The following is a 14,094-nucleotide window of genomic DNA, read 5'->3' as shown; positions in this document are numbered from 1 at the left end:
TTGGAGGGAAACTAGGCAAAGTGTACAAAGAATCTCTCTGTATTATGTTTTACAACTGGGTGAGAATCTACAATTATCTCAATAAAAGTTCCAATTAAAAAAGACACAAAAATCTCATCAATCCAGAGACAACAAGAGATAACACAAGACCTTCAAGGAAATGATATAGAGTCCTTTTTAGCCTCAAAACTGCGAGATTCCATGGGACAAAGACCAAGGACACACACATAGCAGCCCCAGCTCCAGCCCCAGCCAAAGGTGTAGGGCAGATCAGCACTACCAATGTGGCTCTTCTCTCACTCTTCACTGTCTGAGCTACAGTTTAAAGAGGAGAAAGAAACAGAGGCAGACACGACCTGAGCATCCCAGAGAACAACGCAACTCAGTACTGTGCAGCACAATACAACCAAACAGGTAGAACATGTATCTACAGGCTATAAAGAAAAGTAATTGTATAGTGATTTAATGTTGTCCCCTGTGGTGGACCGTAGCCTCGTGAGAGAACGAAAAGGCTGAGTCAGTCTTGCTCACCGCTGTAGCCCAACTCCTAGCACTGCACTCAGCTCATAGAAAGTGCTCAATACTTACTTGTTAAACATGTTTGAATGAGAAAATGAAAAGCTCTTATGGCCTGAGTCAGTAAGGCTTCTCTCTTCCTTCTCTCCAGATCTCCCTTCCCCACTCTCTTCACCCACCACCTAACCTTAAACACTTAAATAGGGACCAAAGCTGTTTCTGCCCCATACAAGTTGGGCAGTCATTTAACCTCTCCATGCCTCAACCTCCTCATCTGTAAAATGAGGATAATAGTAATACCTACTTTGAAGGACTGCCATGAGGATTAAATGCATTAATACATGTAGAGCATTTCCAACATGATCTGGCATGTCGTAAGTACCAGGTAAGTGTTTGTTCAATTATAACACAATTCTGACTGACTACCGGGGTTAGCACCGTCCTCCACAAGATGGCCCTCACTTCTGACACTAGCCACAAGCTCCGGGGTTCCCAAGCCACCTGTGCTTCTGTCGAGCTGTCTACAAATTTCGGGGGTTCTCACTTTACCCTCTCAGTTTCAATAATTCACCAGAACAACTTATAGAACCCAGGAAAGTGCTGTACTTATGATTACAGTTTCATTGTAAAGGATACAAATCAAGATCAGCCAAATGAATAGATGCACAGTGTGAGGTCTGAGAGGGTCCGAAGCTCAAAGCTTCCGTGTCCTCATTATGTGTCTACACTCTCTTGGCACATCAATATATGACTACCAACCAGGAAGCTCACCTAAGCTTCAGTGTCCAGAGGTTTTTATTGGGGTTCGATTACATGAAATTTCATGATTGATTGAATCATTAGCCATGTGACTGAACTCAATCTCAAGCCCTCCTCTCCTCTCCAGAGGTAAGGCTGATATTTTGTGGCTCAAAGACCCAACTCTTTATTTTATTTTATTTTTAATTCTTTTTTTTATTGCGATAATAGTGGTTTACAAAATTATATAAATTTCAGGTGTGCATTGTCATATATTTAGATTTCTGTGTAGATTACAACATGTTCACCACTCAAAGACTAATTATAATCCATCACCACACACATCCCAAATCACCCCTTTCCCCCTCATCTTTCCACCCTTCCCCTATGGTAACCACCAATCCAGTCTCTGTTTCTATGTGTTTGTTTGTCGTTATTTTTATCTTCTACTTATACGTGAGATCATATGGTATTTGACTTTCTCCCTCTGACTTATTTCACTTAGCATAATACCCTCAAATTCCATCCATGTTTTCACAAATGGTTGGATTTCATCATTTGTTATGGCTGAATAGTATTCCATTGTGTATATATACCACATGCCTTGATGGGCACTCAGGTTGCTTCCAAGTCTTGGCTATCGTGAATAATGCTTCAATGTACGTGGGGGTGCATATATCTTTATGCATTCATGTTTTCATGTTCTTTGGATAAATACTCAGCAGTGGAACAGCTGGATCATATGGTAGATCTATTCTTAATTTTTTGAGGAATTTCCATACTGTTTTCCATGGAGGCTGCACCAGTTTGCACTCCCAGCAGCAGCATATGAGAGTTTCCTTTTCTTTACATCCTCTCCAACATTTATTATTTCCTGTCTTGTTAATTATAGCTATTCTGACAGGAGTAAGGTGATATCTCATTGTAGTTTTGATTTGCACTTCCCTGATAGTGATGTTGAGTATCTTTTCATGTGCCTGTTGGCCATCTGTATATCTTCTTTGGAAAAATGTCTGTTCAGATCTTTTGCCCATTTTTTAATTGGATTGTTAGGTTTTTTTGTTGTTGAGATGTATGAGTTCGTTATATATTTTGGATATTAACCCTTTATCTGATATATGGTTTACAAATATCTTCTCCCAGTCGTTAGGTTGTCTTTTCATTTTGTTGATGGTTTCCTTTGCTGTGCAGAAGCTTTTTAGTTTGAGGTAGTCCCACTTGTTTATTTTTTCTATTGTTTCTCCTGCCTGGTCAGACATGGTACTGGAAAATATGCTGCTAAAACTGATGTCAAAGAGTGCACTGCCTATGTTTTCTTGTGGAAGTTTAATGATTACAGGTCAAAGCCCCACCCCTTTAATCACATGTTGGTCTTTCAGGCATGGCCAGCCCCAACCTTGAAACCATTTCAGGGGCCCAAATAAGTGACCTTGTTAGTATAAACTCAGGCCCACCATGAATAACAAAGACACTCCTATCAGTGGGGAAATTCCAAGGATTTAGAGGTTATCTCCCAGGAATCAGGGACAAAGATCAGCCAAGTTCTTCAACATAAATAAAGTTTATAGGCAGAGGGCGCAAGGAAGGCATTCCAGGAAGGGGTCATCTGAAAAGAAAGAGGCAGAAATAATGCCTGGCATGGTAGAAAGACCTGCCTAGGTGACTGGGCTTTGCTATACTGGAATGCACCAGCCTTGAAGTCTGCAGACCGGTGTTCTGACCATGGTTCTGCTATCTGATAACTATAGCGCCGTCAGCTGGGAGTATATGGATCATTACAGGCCATTGTAAATCCTTTCTATGAGAAGTGGGCATAATTTAAACACACACACAATTTAGTGGATTAAAACAACAAAAATGTATAATTTCTCACAATACTTCATTAGGCAGTTTTGAAACCAGTGGCGAGACAGCCATGAATGATTACTCTTAAAAGTCCTGTAGATAAGTAATATATTATCAGACTCCCACTAGGTTCCTTATAGATAGTATCTCTGACATTTGGGTCACCATGGTAACGGGTGCTTTGGTTGTTTTTCAGGAACTGAGAATCGACTCCTTGTCCAGTTCAGGCTGGTTGAGACCACTGACCCATAAACTGGGCCTGCGCAAATGTCTGATAGGTGACCTTTTGACATCAGAGGAGCTGAAAACTGCACCCTCAGATCATGCTAATGCTGCCGTATTGCGAACATGTGTCCTATGAAGCACAATGAAGCTTGACTGTGTTTGCACAGATCATCAAATACCTCACTTTTCCTTACCTCCAATCATCTATCCCCACACTTCAGACCACTCTGCCCCTCTATCCCATAAATATCTGGAATCCCCGTTTTCAGGGAGGCAGATTTGAGGCTCATTCTCCCATCTCTTCCCTTGGCTGCCTTGTGAATAAACCCTTTCTCTGCTGCAAAACTCATCATCTCACTGATTGGCATACTGTGTGGCGGGCAAAATAAGCCTGGTTCGGTAACAGTTTTCTGGCTCCATGTGGTGGTATCAGCTCCACTGCAGTGCATGTGACTGCATTCAGCTGGCTAATGGCTGGGCTGAAAGATCCAACTGTAAATTGTAAAGTGCTAAACAAGTACAAAATATTATAGCGGTGGGTGATAAAAGTGGACTGGAGAATGAAAGCAGATTATACAGGGCTTTAAAAGGAGATTGAGGACATTATTGTAACAATAATAACAGTTATTGAGCATTTGCCATGTGCCAGGCACCATACTAAGTTCTTTACAGGTATTGTCTTCTTTAATCATCACAACAACCTTACAAGATGGATATTTTATTGCCATTTTACAGGAAAAAAAACTGCAAGCTTGTGGCTCAGCCAGAATTTGAACCTAATTCTGTCTGGTTCCAAAGTCTTAACTGTCGCATCCTGAGTTCTTTTATCACTTGTATCATAGTCAATCAGCAACTGGATAAGGGGAGGTAGCAGCTACCCCAGAACTACCGAAACAGTAGTTTTGGAGACAGAACCCAGAATCTGCATCTTTAACAGCCACATTAATGTGGGAGAAACTCACAGCACTATAGTGAACCTTCTAACTATAGTGAGAAGTACAGTTGTTCAAAGACAATAGGAAGACAAGCTTAGAGAAAATTTAGTCTTGCAGGTGCAGAAGAAAACTTGAATAAGGAAAGTGCCTAGAAAAGGGGAGAATAATGAAGGGCTTTAAAAATAATTATGTTTTCTAAAGGTTGATACTAAGCTAGGGAAATGGAAGTAAGACTAGAAAGGTTAGAAGTCAGACCCAACAAACTGCAATTAACTAAGTTTACATTTTATCTATTAATTCATCTATTTAATGCCTCTTTGCCTTTGGGCTCGATATTTCCTCTGCTAGAATACTGCATGTTCCATCTTCGCCCCACCCCCATGGCTAACATCTCTTCATTTCAGGTCTGACGACAAATATAGGCCTCCTCTGGGAAGTCTTTCCTGGCCACCTCTCACCCCCAGGGGTCCCATACGTTTGCTGCACCTTCCTCCATCCTGTCGTTTATAAGCCATATATTGTACATGTTGGTTTATGTTCCCTCTTCAGCACAAGACTGTCAGACCCTTGAGGGTAAGGACTGTGCAAGAAGAGGGGAGGGAAAAAGGAGAGAGTAAGAGATGATTCTTAGAAAGAACCACTGGGTAAACATAGGAGGCAAAGGAGCCACAGCAAATTTTCATATTGTCTCAACAGGCAGAAGACTTGTTGAGAATACAAGATGAACTTTATGGAGTTCGCCAAAGAGCAGCAGTTAGACACCTGTCAGCCTTGTAGATGTCTCTTCATGACTACGATAATTCAAAGGAGCATAGCAAACCGGTCCCTTCTGTAATTACATGTATTTTAATCTTAGGTCAGGTAACAACTGGTTGAAATTTTGTAAATACAAATACCAAGAACAGATATTTTTTTCCTCACATTGGCACGAATGGGTCTGATAAGTGATTTGGGCAAATTACTTAATTTGTTCGTTAGAAATGATAAAACTATTCCTCCGAGTTGCTATGATGATCAAACGTGGCAATGCACGTCAAAAATGCTTTATAAAAGATTGGTGGTAGATAATGACATATTTATACCATTGCTAATATTATTCCGTGACTGTATCCCTTCTCCTTCAACCTCACTAAACCAAAATAAATTCTAGCAAGTTTAAGGAGGAATAATAGAGTTCAGCTCTAACTTCTAGGCATCTTCCCATTCCCGCAGCATCTGCCCTAATCCAGCATGGCGGCATCAACTTCCTCAGTTCACATCCCTGGCTATAGTACAGAAGCCTTACCGGAACCACCCGCCGGGTAGGCTCAGCTTCTCCGGCGCCCTTTGATGACGTTAAACTCCGTGCCTGGAAAGCGGTCGGCGCAGGTTTGCGCAGGCGCAACGCGCCCGCGGGTGGGAGGAGCTGGTCGGGATGAGTGGTGGAGGGACGGAGACCTTTGTGGGTTATGAGGCCGCCACGAGCGGCGGCGACAAGAAGAGGGACTCCTTAGGGACTACAGGCTCGCCAGCGCACCTCATTATCAAGGGTACGGAGTGGTAGGGCTATCGTCCTCTTGGATCCCAGCGCAGCGCCACCTCCGAGGCGGCGCCCTGTGACCCGGGGCCGCGCCCCACGTCGTCCTCCAGACCCCGGGGTGCCTCTCGTTTGTGGGGGTTGGGGGAGTCGTGGCCCGTGCCCGCCTGTTTCCCGGTGCCGGATGCCTCCCAGTAACAACAACCAACCCAGTCCCTCTTACTTCCTCAAAAAAGCCCCGGGTGGGAGCAGTCGGGCCCGCCTCCTCTCTCTCTCCCCAAGCCCGGGACCCCGGGACGCAGAGCCGCTTTGGACGCGGCCTCAAGACCCACCTGTAACGCGAAGAGCACCGAGCTTGGGAGTCTGGGAGGGCTTGCTCCCCCAGGCGGGTCCCTTAGGGGTTGTGTGACTTTGGGTCGTTCGCTTTACCCGCTCTGTGACCCTGTCTGCTTCTGGGTCATGCAAGGAGTAAATGGGACAACATATGAAAGCGTCTTTAAAGCCCTAAAGCGCCGTACACATATACAGATGTCCCTTTGTCCTGTCTGCTTTGAGCTGGGAGAAAGTTACAACCTAGTTAAAGCCTGGATCCTCACGGATCCTGAATTAGAGTCGATTCCCAAAGCTCACAACAGCCCTGTTTCCTGCAGCAAGATCTTTGCTGGTTAGATACTGCACTTTCTCATCACCGTCGTCTCTGAACCCCATGCCTGTCCTGCCAGTCCCACCGTCCTGCATTGTTGGAGCCCTTGTAGGCTTCCAGAGTCCTTCAGCACCACCCAGGGAATGACATCTTTCCGTCTCTGCCTATTTCATTTTAACCTTATCTGTCAAGATTGTAGGCAGCCCCAGCACAGCTGGCTGTGGCTATTGCTAGACTTCAGGTTGACTCTTAAATCTAATTAGGAGTGCGGGAGTGGTGCATGGGTGCTAGTGCTAAATTGTAATTGTTTATACGTGCAATCTTAGTGAACTATTAAATTTTTTTAAAATTGTGGTGAAATACATGTAACAAAATTTATCTTAACCATTTTTAAATGTACTGTTCAGTGGTATTAGTACGTCCACAGTGTTGTGCAACCATCAGCATCATCCATCTCATCTTCCCATTTCTCTAATGATTTCTCTAATGATTACTGATGTTGAGCATCTTTTTACGTTTTTTATGTACTTATTGGCCATTTGTGTATCGTCTGTGGAACCTTCTCGTCTTCCCAAACTGAAACTCTTAACCAATTAAACACTAACTCCCCGTCCTCTCCTTCTCCCCTACCTCTTGCAACCACCTTTCTACTTTCTCCCTGGATGTGACTACTCTAGGTGCTTCATATAAATTAAATCATACAGTATTTGTCCTTTTGTGATTGGCTTATTTCACTTAGCATATTGTCCTCGAGGTGCATCCATGTTGTAGCGTGTGTCAGAATTTCCTTTATAAAGCTAAGTAGTGTTCCATTGTGTATATATACCACATTTTGTGTATCCCTTCATCTGTGGATGAACACTTGGGTTGCTTCCACGTTTTGGTTACTGTGAATAAGGCTGCTATGAACATGGGCATGCAGATATTTGTTTCAGTTCCTGCCTTCAATTCTTTTGAGTGTATACCCAGAACTGCAATTGCTGGATCAAATGATAGTTCTATTTTTAATTCTTTGAGCAATCGCCATACTGTTTTCCATAATGGCTACACTATTTTACATTCTCACTAACAGTGCACAAGGGTTCCAATTTCTGCACATCCTAACCAACACTTATTTTCTGTTTCTTTGGTGGTGGCCCTCCAGATGGGTATAAGGTAGTATTTTGTAGTTTTGATTTGCATTTCCCTAATGATTAGTGATGTTGAGCATCTTTTTATTTACTTATTGGCCATTTGTGTATCATCTTTGGAGAAATGGCTATTCAAGTCCTTTGCCCATTTCTTAATCAGGTAGTTGTTTTTTGTTGTTGTTGAGTTGTAGGAGTTCTTTATACATTCTGGATATTAACCCCTTTTCAGATGCACGATTTGCATATATTTTCCCCCATTCCTTGGGTTGCCTTTTCACTGTGCTGATTGTATCCTTTGATGCACAGAAGTTTTTGATTTTGATGTAGTACTTTTTTTAAAAAAGATACTTCTGAACAAGTTTTTCAAGTTAATCCAAAATTGAGTTGTAATTGAAAATATGTCTAGAACTGCCTTGGCTTTTTTTATGGAACCATTAACTCATCGTTCTGAAAATCTATTTTCAGTTCATCTTATTTGAAGACCATCAATTGTGAACAGATATTTGTTGAATTTTATTGCCACAGTCCAGTGAAAGGGAAGCATATAAAGAAGTGATTTTGATCCTTATGCCCCGGGTCTTTGAGGGTTTCTGACCCATGGGTGGGCGTTTGGAGATTGGGACTGGAAGACAGGAGGTGCTTCCTGGAGGATGGAGTGTCTGATCTGAGTCTTGAAGAATAAAGTGTTAGCAGTTAAGAAAAGAAGGCAAGGGTATTTTGGACTTGGTTTGGAACAGCATGAGCCTGGGCATGGAGGCCTGAAGCAGCCTAGCATATTTGGGAAACTACACATATTGCTGCAGTGTGACTCTGAGAGAGGTGGGGTTTGGTGAAAATCGCACCATAGAAGACTTCTTGCCTTTTTAAGGAGATTGGACTTTTTCTTGAATGGCAGGAAACTATCCAACAGTTATAAGTACAAGAGTCATGTGGTTAGATTTGTATTTTAAATAGAGCACTCAGGCAGATATCAGTCTATCTTCCTTTTGTGCATTGTGTATTTGTGAGTTTGCCTGCTTGCTAAAATGAATTTGTGACTCCACAGTCAATATTGACAGTGCTGTCAGGGTCTGTCTCACATACGTGGAGATTTCAGTCTCCCTATGCACACATTCCTGGCTGAAATTGAACAAGGCCACACTCTGCTTTTTGATTCAGCTCTCATACTGTAAACAAGTATCCTTTTTGCTTTCTATTTAGTGCCGCATTTGCATTTTTGTGCTTTTTATTGGTGATTTCGCTGTTTAAAATGGTCCCCAGATGTAGTGCTGAAGTGTTCCTAAGCGCAAGAAGGCTGCATTATGCCTTGCAGAGAAAGTACCTGTATTAGAGAAGTTTCTCTCAGGCATGAGTTACAGTGCTGTGTGCTTCGTAGTTTGTGTTCAGTGTTAATCAACAATCCAGAAAAAGGAAGGAAATTTACTGATCTGGATGTGAGGCCACTCTGGAAAGTACCAAAGTAACATTTATAGTGTGTGGTGGAAAAGCAGTTAAATTTGTGGATTCATGAGATGATGACCAGTAAAGAAAGTATAGTGGACAGCATTGTTGTGAAGCAGAAAGCTGAAGAAGTTTATGTTCAGTTACCAAGGGTCGGGAAAATGTTATTATACTTGTGGGTTAGTGCTGGCTGGCACTTTCAAAGGTGGTAAAGTGTGAAAAATGTTAAACTTGGAGGTGAAGCGAGTTCTGCAGATCAGGAGGCTGTGGAAGAACTTTAAAAATACCTACTAAGTGTTATACAGGAGACAGTGTTATTGGAAGAGCAGATTTGCAGCACTTAGATTGGCATGTTTTCCAAGGATGTTGGTAAGCAAATGTATGTGACACAAGCAGTGTTTGGTTGACAAAAATGTGACCAGAGGCTTGCAGGAACGTAACCCTATATTTCCTCTGGGAGCAACAGTTCAATACTTGCTAGTTCAGTGTTTGAGGCAACTTTATAAACATCACTACTGCAAATAACGACAATTGACTCTATATGGAGTGGGTTATAGCAAGGTATGACTAACTGTTGGAATAGTTCAAATGAGACAAGCAGGGGTGGAAAAGGGGATGGAACTGAGAAGTAGTGAGGAAGAATAGCATCTGTATGGTGACACTGTGGGAGTTACCAGGAAAAATTGCTATGCGGTAAATTGTTCTCTGCGATATGTGAAGATCCACATGTTACATTAAAGGCCTCCAAGTTCAGGGCCAGAGAATAAACTTCTCCTTTTATTAGATCGTGAGAGATCTGCACTTTACTGTATTTCTCCTTGCTTTATAGTCACATAGCGTGTTGACCTTCCATTAAAGTGCTTATCTCTGTCTGTTGTTTGAAGGGATATTTGTCTAACTCCCACATTAGAGAATAATTTTTGGAGAACAAAATTTTGTATCTTTTATCTTGTATATCAGACAACAAAAGAAGGCTTTACATGTAGCAGGGCTAGAGTTAGACTTACGTGAAACTCTGTCGCTTACATTTATATTACGAAACTTAGAGAATTTATTTGTAATCCTTGGGATTCCTGCAAACTCTGAATTATTATAACCTGCTTGTTTTGTTATTGTGGTGTCATAACAGAACTAGTTAGTGGCTCAAGTTCTATGGTAATATGTATTTTAGAATCTTTTTTTCCCCCCGAATCTTTACTCTCTTAGTTTGGAGCATATTTTGGGTTGTAGAAGTGGTCATTATCCACTTCTAAACAGAAATGAATTTCTCTCCAAAGGCTTAGTAAATCCCCGTTATCTCAGGCCACAGAAGCAGATCTCCCTAAATCAACAAAGCTTAATGGCTTCTCAGTCATATAGAAAAATGCGTGTTGACCCCTGTGCCCTCTGTGGATGGTGTAAGTAATTTGGTCTCTGAGATGCTCACGAGAGGAGGGTAGAATGTCAGGGCAGTGTAGTAAGTGGTTTGGTCGCAGTCTATGCCCAGGGGCGCTTTGGGAGCATAAGCAGGAGCACTCCCTGAAACCTAGGAGGAAGCTGGATAGAATAAATGACAATTCCAAGGAAGTTTGATATCTGAGCAGTTTCGAAGGAAGAGCAAGGATTAAGTAGTTGGGGAAGGGTTCCAGGTGGTGACAGTAGCATCAACTGTGGCAAGGATGCATGAGGCAGCATGGCGTGTTTGGAAAGCTGCAGCTAGTTCAGAATTGCCGCCAGGGGAGGTGAGGTTGGAGCCAGACTGGGGAGGACCTTATGTGGCTTCTGGGAGGCTCAGACTTTAGCCTCTTAGCCAGCTCCGTTTGAAAGACACTGGTGTTCCTTGAGATGCGAATAGATATTCTTTGCAGAGTAGGTTCTCTTGTCAAATAAGGTCTATAAATTTCTGCATACAATGGCCCTCACTTGGGCATTTGTAATTTGTGTTAATACACTATAAGCTCCCAAAAGATCTCAGGTAATGGAACCTGTCTAACCAGGTTTTATCTGTTTCCCAAACTTAACTAAGCATAGCACTTTTTTTTTTTAATGAACTTCTATTATCTTCTACTAGAAATGTTCTGGGTAATGAACCATTGAAGGATTTAGGCAAAAGTAATACTTCTGTTTTTTTAGTTAGCATACTTCCAAAGATGTATCCTAAAAAACCTCACTAAAATAGACGATTGGAATGTGCCCAGTTGTATGTCTGCAAAAATAAAAAATTTGAGGAACAGATTATACCAGTGAATGAACATGAATGGTACATATTCTTATTTGGAGATTTAATTTCTCCAGGAATTTTGAGCTTTACCACTTAAACTATACAGTTATTAACAAGTAGAATAAATAGAATGAGTCATCAAAAACAGTTAAAATTCAGAACTTTTTTTCCTTAATTGTGACTTTTTCAGACCTATCAAAAAGCATAGAGACTTATAATGAATGCTCACCACCCATCTTAATAGATAAGCATTAAGAGCCCACTGTGTACTTGTCTCCAAGTGCATTGCTCTCCTTCCTCCCACAGGTAACTGCTGTCTTGAAATCAGTGTTGATTGTTTGTTCTCCTGCATTTCTTTATAGTTTTATTGCTTCTGTATGTGCCCCGAAGGTAGTGATATTTTGCATATCTTTAAAGTTTATATAAATGGCTTTATCTTTCTGAAACTTGCTTTTTTGTTCAACGTTATATTTGTGGGATTTATGCATGTTAATAAATGTAACTCTAGTGTGTTCATTTTACTTGCTGATTTGTAGTGTTCTCTTGTATGAGTTTGTTTAGGTTGTTTCCTTTTGACATTACACTCCTGCTGTAGTAAATATTTATAAATATCTCTTTCATTTGTGTGAGAGCTTTTCTAGGTTACCTACCTAGATATGAAATTGCTGAGTATGTATGTCTTCAACTTTATCAGATATTGCCAAATTGCTCTCAAAAGTACTTGTATTAATTTACCGCCTGTGGATGAGATTTCCTCTTATTCATAGTCTAACCTACATTTTAGCCTTCAAATATTCATGGAAAATGGGAAGACTAAAACAAGCTAGAGATTGTGCCACTTAGCATGGATTAATGTTGAATTTCATTTTGTCTTTATAGATCTTGGAGAAATTCATTCAAGGCTTTTAGATCACAGACCAGTTATTCAAGGTGAAACCCGTTATTTTGTGAAAGAATTTGAAGTGAGTATTTAAAACTTATTTTGTAAAAATACTGCCCTAATTGTTAGTTTGTTATTATATGCAAGAGAAATTCTCTAGTTTTAAAACCTCTGATTTCCGTTCATGTGTTTGTAAAGTATACAAAGTAAAACTTATTAAAAGGCATTACCATTAATGGAAGGAGCACGAGAGTAGGAGACAAGAGACTTAAGCTCAAGTTCAGCTGCCTACTCCTGGGGTATTTAATGTCTGTCGACCTCAGTTTTTTTAATCTATAAAATCAGATATAGTGAACAAAAGATTTTAAACATGAATGAGTCTAGGTTTTCCAGATCCATTTTCTGTATTTATTTTCTCAGTGGGAGCATCAGCACCCATCCAAAGGACTCAAGTTAAAACGTGAGAATCATTTTTGGCTATTAGGGCCCACAATCAGTGACCGATTGTTCTAGACGTGACCTCATAAGTTTCTTTCCCTTCTGACTGTGTGCCTGCTTTATCAACCCAGTAAAATCCAGTCTTTACTGCTGCCAGAGTGCTCTGACATTATTTCACTTTTTAAAACCCTTTGATAATATTTGCTGTCTATAGGATCAAGTCCACATCCTTCTGTGCCCTGGCCCCTAGCTTTCTAGCTTTACCATCTGCCACCCCACCTTGCGTGCTATGGTCCAGCAGTTCTGATGCACCTCCCTGCCATCCTGTTTCATATTACTGTTGTTTTGCACGTGTGTTGGCTCACTGTGTATTAAACAGTAACATCCCAACCTACTGTTGGGTAAATGCTAAATGGTCTTACACAAACAATTTTGTGATTCTGTGGCAGTTGAGATTCTGTTTTCAAATGGAACTCCAACCAAGCAGGAAGTCTAAATCTCCCAGAAGGGGAGAACTTTTTTGTTAACACTTTAAAACTCCAGAAAGCCTGGTACAGAGCACTCAAGATAGAGGGACAGAGCTGCAGCTTTAGATACTGCTTTTGGTTTCAACGGACACTGTTACACCAAATCTGCATAATACCTACCTCACAGCGTTGTTGCGAAGGTTAAACGTGTGTGTGCATGCGCACCCACGTGTGTGTCTGTGTCTGTCTCAGAACAGGAGCTGGTTCTTATGTATAACTGACTGTTAGCTGTCTTCATGATTACTGTAGTTGTGGGATAAGAATAAGGTGAACACAGAAAGTCATCCAGAGACCATTCCCTTTTCATGCTGTATAAGGATGATTACCGATCCCTTAGAATAAAGTAGTGAGAGTCAAGTCTGGGCGTGGCATGACTGTGTTCTCTGCACAGTCTCTCAAGGCTAAAATCAAGGTGTTGACCAGCCTTTGTTCTTATTTGGGGCTCGGAGTCCTCTTCCTTCATGTGAGGGTGGTGGGACTCAATGCCTTGCCGCAGTAGAATGATGTCCTCATTTCCTTCTTAGCTGTCAGCCAGGGCCCCTGTCAGCTCCTAGAGGCCACTCACATTCCTTGCCACATGGCCCTTTTCATCTTCGAAGCCAGGTAAACAGAGTCTCCTTCATGTGGAATCCCTCTCTTGCCGAGAAGAGCCCGTTCCTTTTAAGGCTCACCTGATTAAGTCAGGCCCACTAAGGATAATCTCCCTTTCTTAAAGTCACTTGGTTTGGGTGGGACCTTAATATATCTGCAGAATATCTAAGCAGCAGCATCTAGATTAGGGTTTAATTAAGTAACTGAGAGAAAGTCTGTGTACACTAGGGGCAGGGGTCTCAGAGGCCACCTTAGAATTCTGCCTCCCGTAAGCTTTTACAACTACCTGATATTTTTCTTATTATTTGCTTATTTATCGCCTGTCTTCTTTCTTTAGAATATGGGCACTGTGAGAGTAGGGACTTATCTTTCTTATTCTCTGTTGTCTTCAAAATGCCTAATCCAATGTCTGATGCATTGTAGGTGCTTAATATGATTCAAAAGAACACGTAGCAGAGCTTCAACTAAAA

At 41.4% G+C, this 14,094-nt stretch overlaps 1 protein-coding gene across 4 annotated transcripts in view; it reads left to right on the top strand.

The window, feature by feature from the left end:
• The first annotated feature begins 5,599 nt into the window (after positions 1-5,599).
• BLOC1S5 (biogenesis of lysosomal organelles complex 1 subunit 5) overlaps positions 5,600-14,094 on the top strand; it is a 70,456-nt gene continuing 61,961 nt past the window's right edge. For all 4 annotated transcript variants that reach the window (XR_011529575.1, XM_070584028.1, XM_070584027.1 and 1 more), the window contains exons 1-2: positions 5,600-5,788; positions 12,068-12,150. Coding sequence is in view for 3 of the 4 variants with exons in the window: in XM_070584028.1 (XP_070440129.1) it covers positions 5,674-5,788; positions 12,068-12,150 (198 nt within the window). In the remaining variant the exon portion in view is untranslated. The remainder of the gene's footprint in view (positions 5,789-12,067; positions 12,151-14,094) is intronic.

Source organism: Equus przewalskii, chromosome 19 (genome assembly GCF_037783145.1).
Source record: "Equus przewalskii isolate Varuska chromosome 19, EquPr2, whole genome shotgun sequence".
In the NCBI taxonomy this organism is placed as follows: Eukaryota; Metazoa; Chordata; class Mammalia; order Perissodactyla; family Equidae; genus Equus; species Equus przewalskii.
The sequence above is the reverse complement of the archived record's forward strand: the minus strand, read 5'-3'. Positions and strand labels throughout refer to the sequence as shown.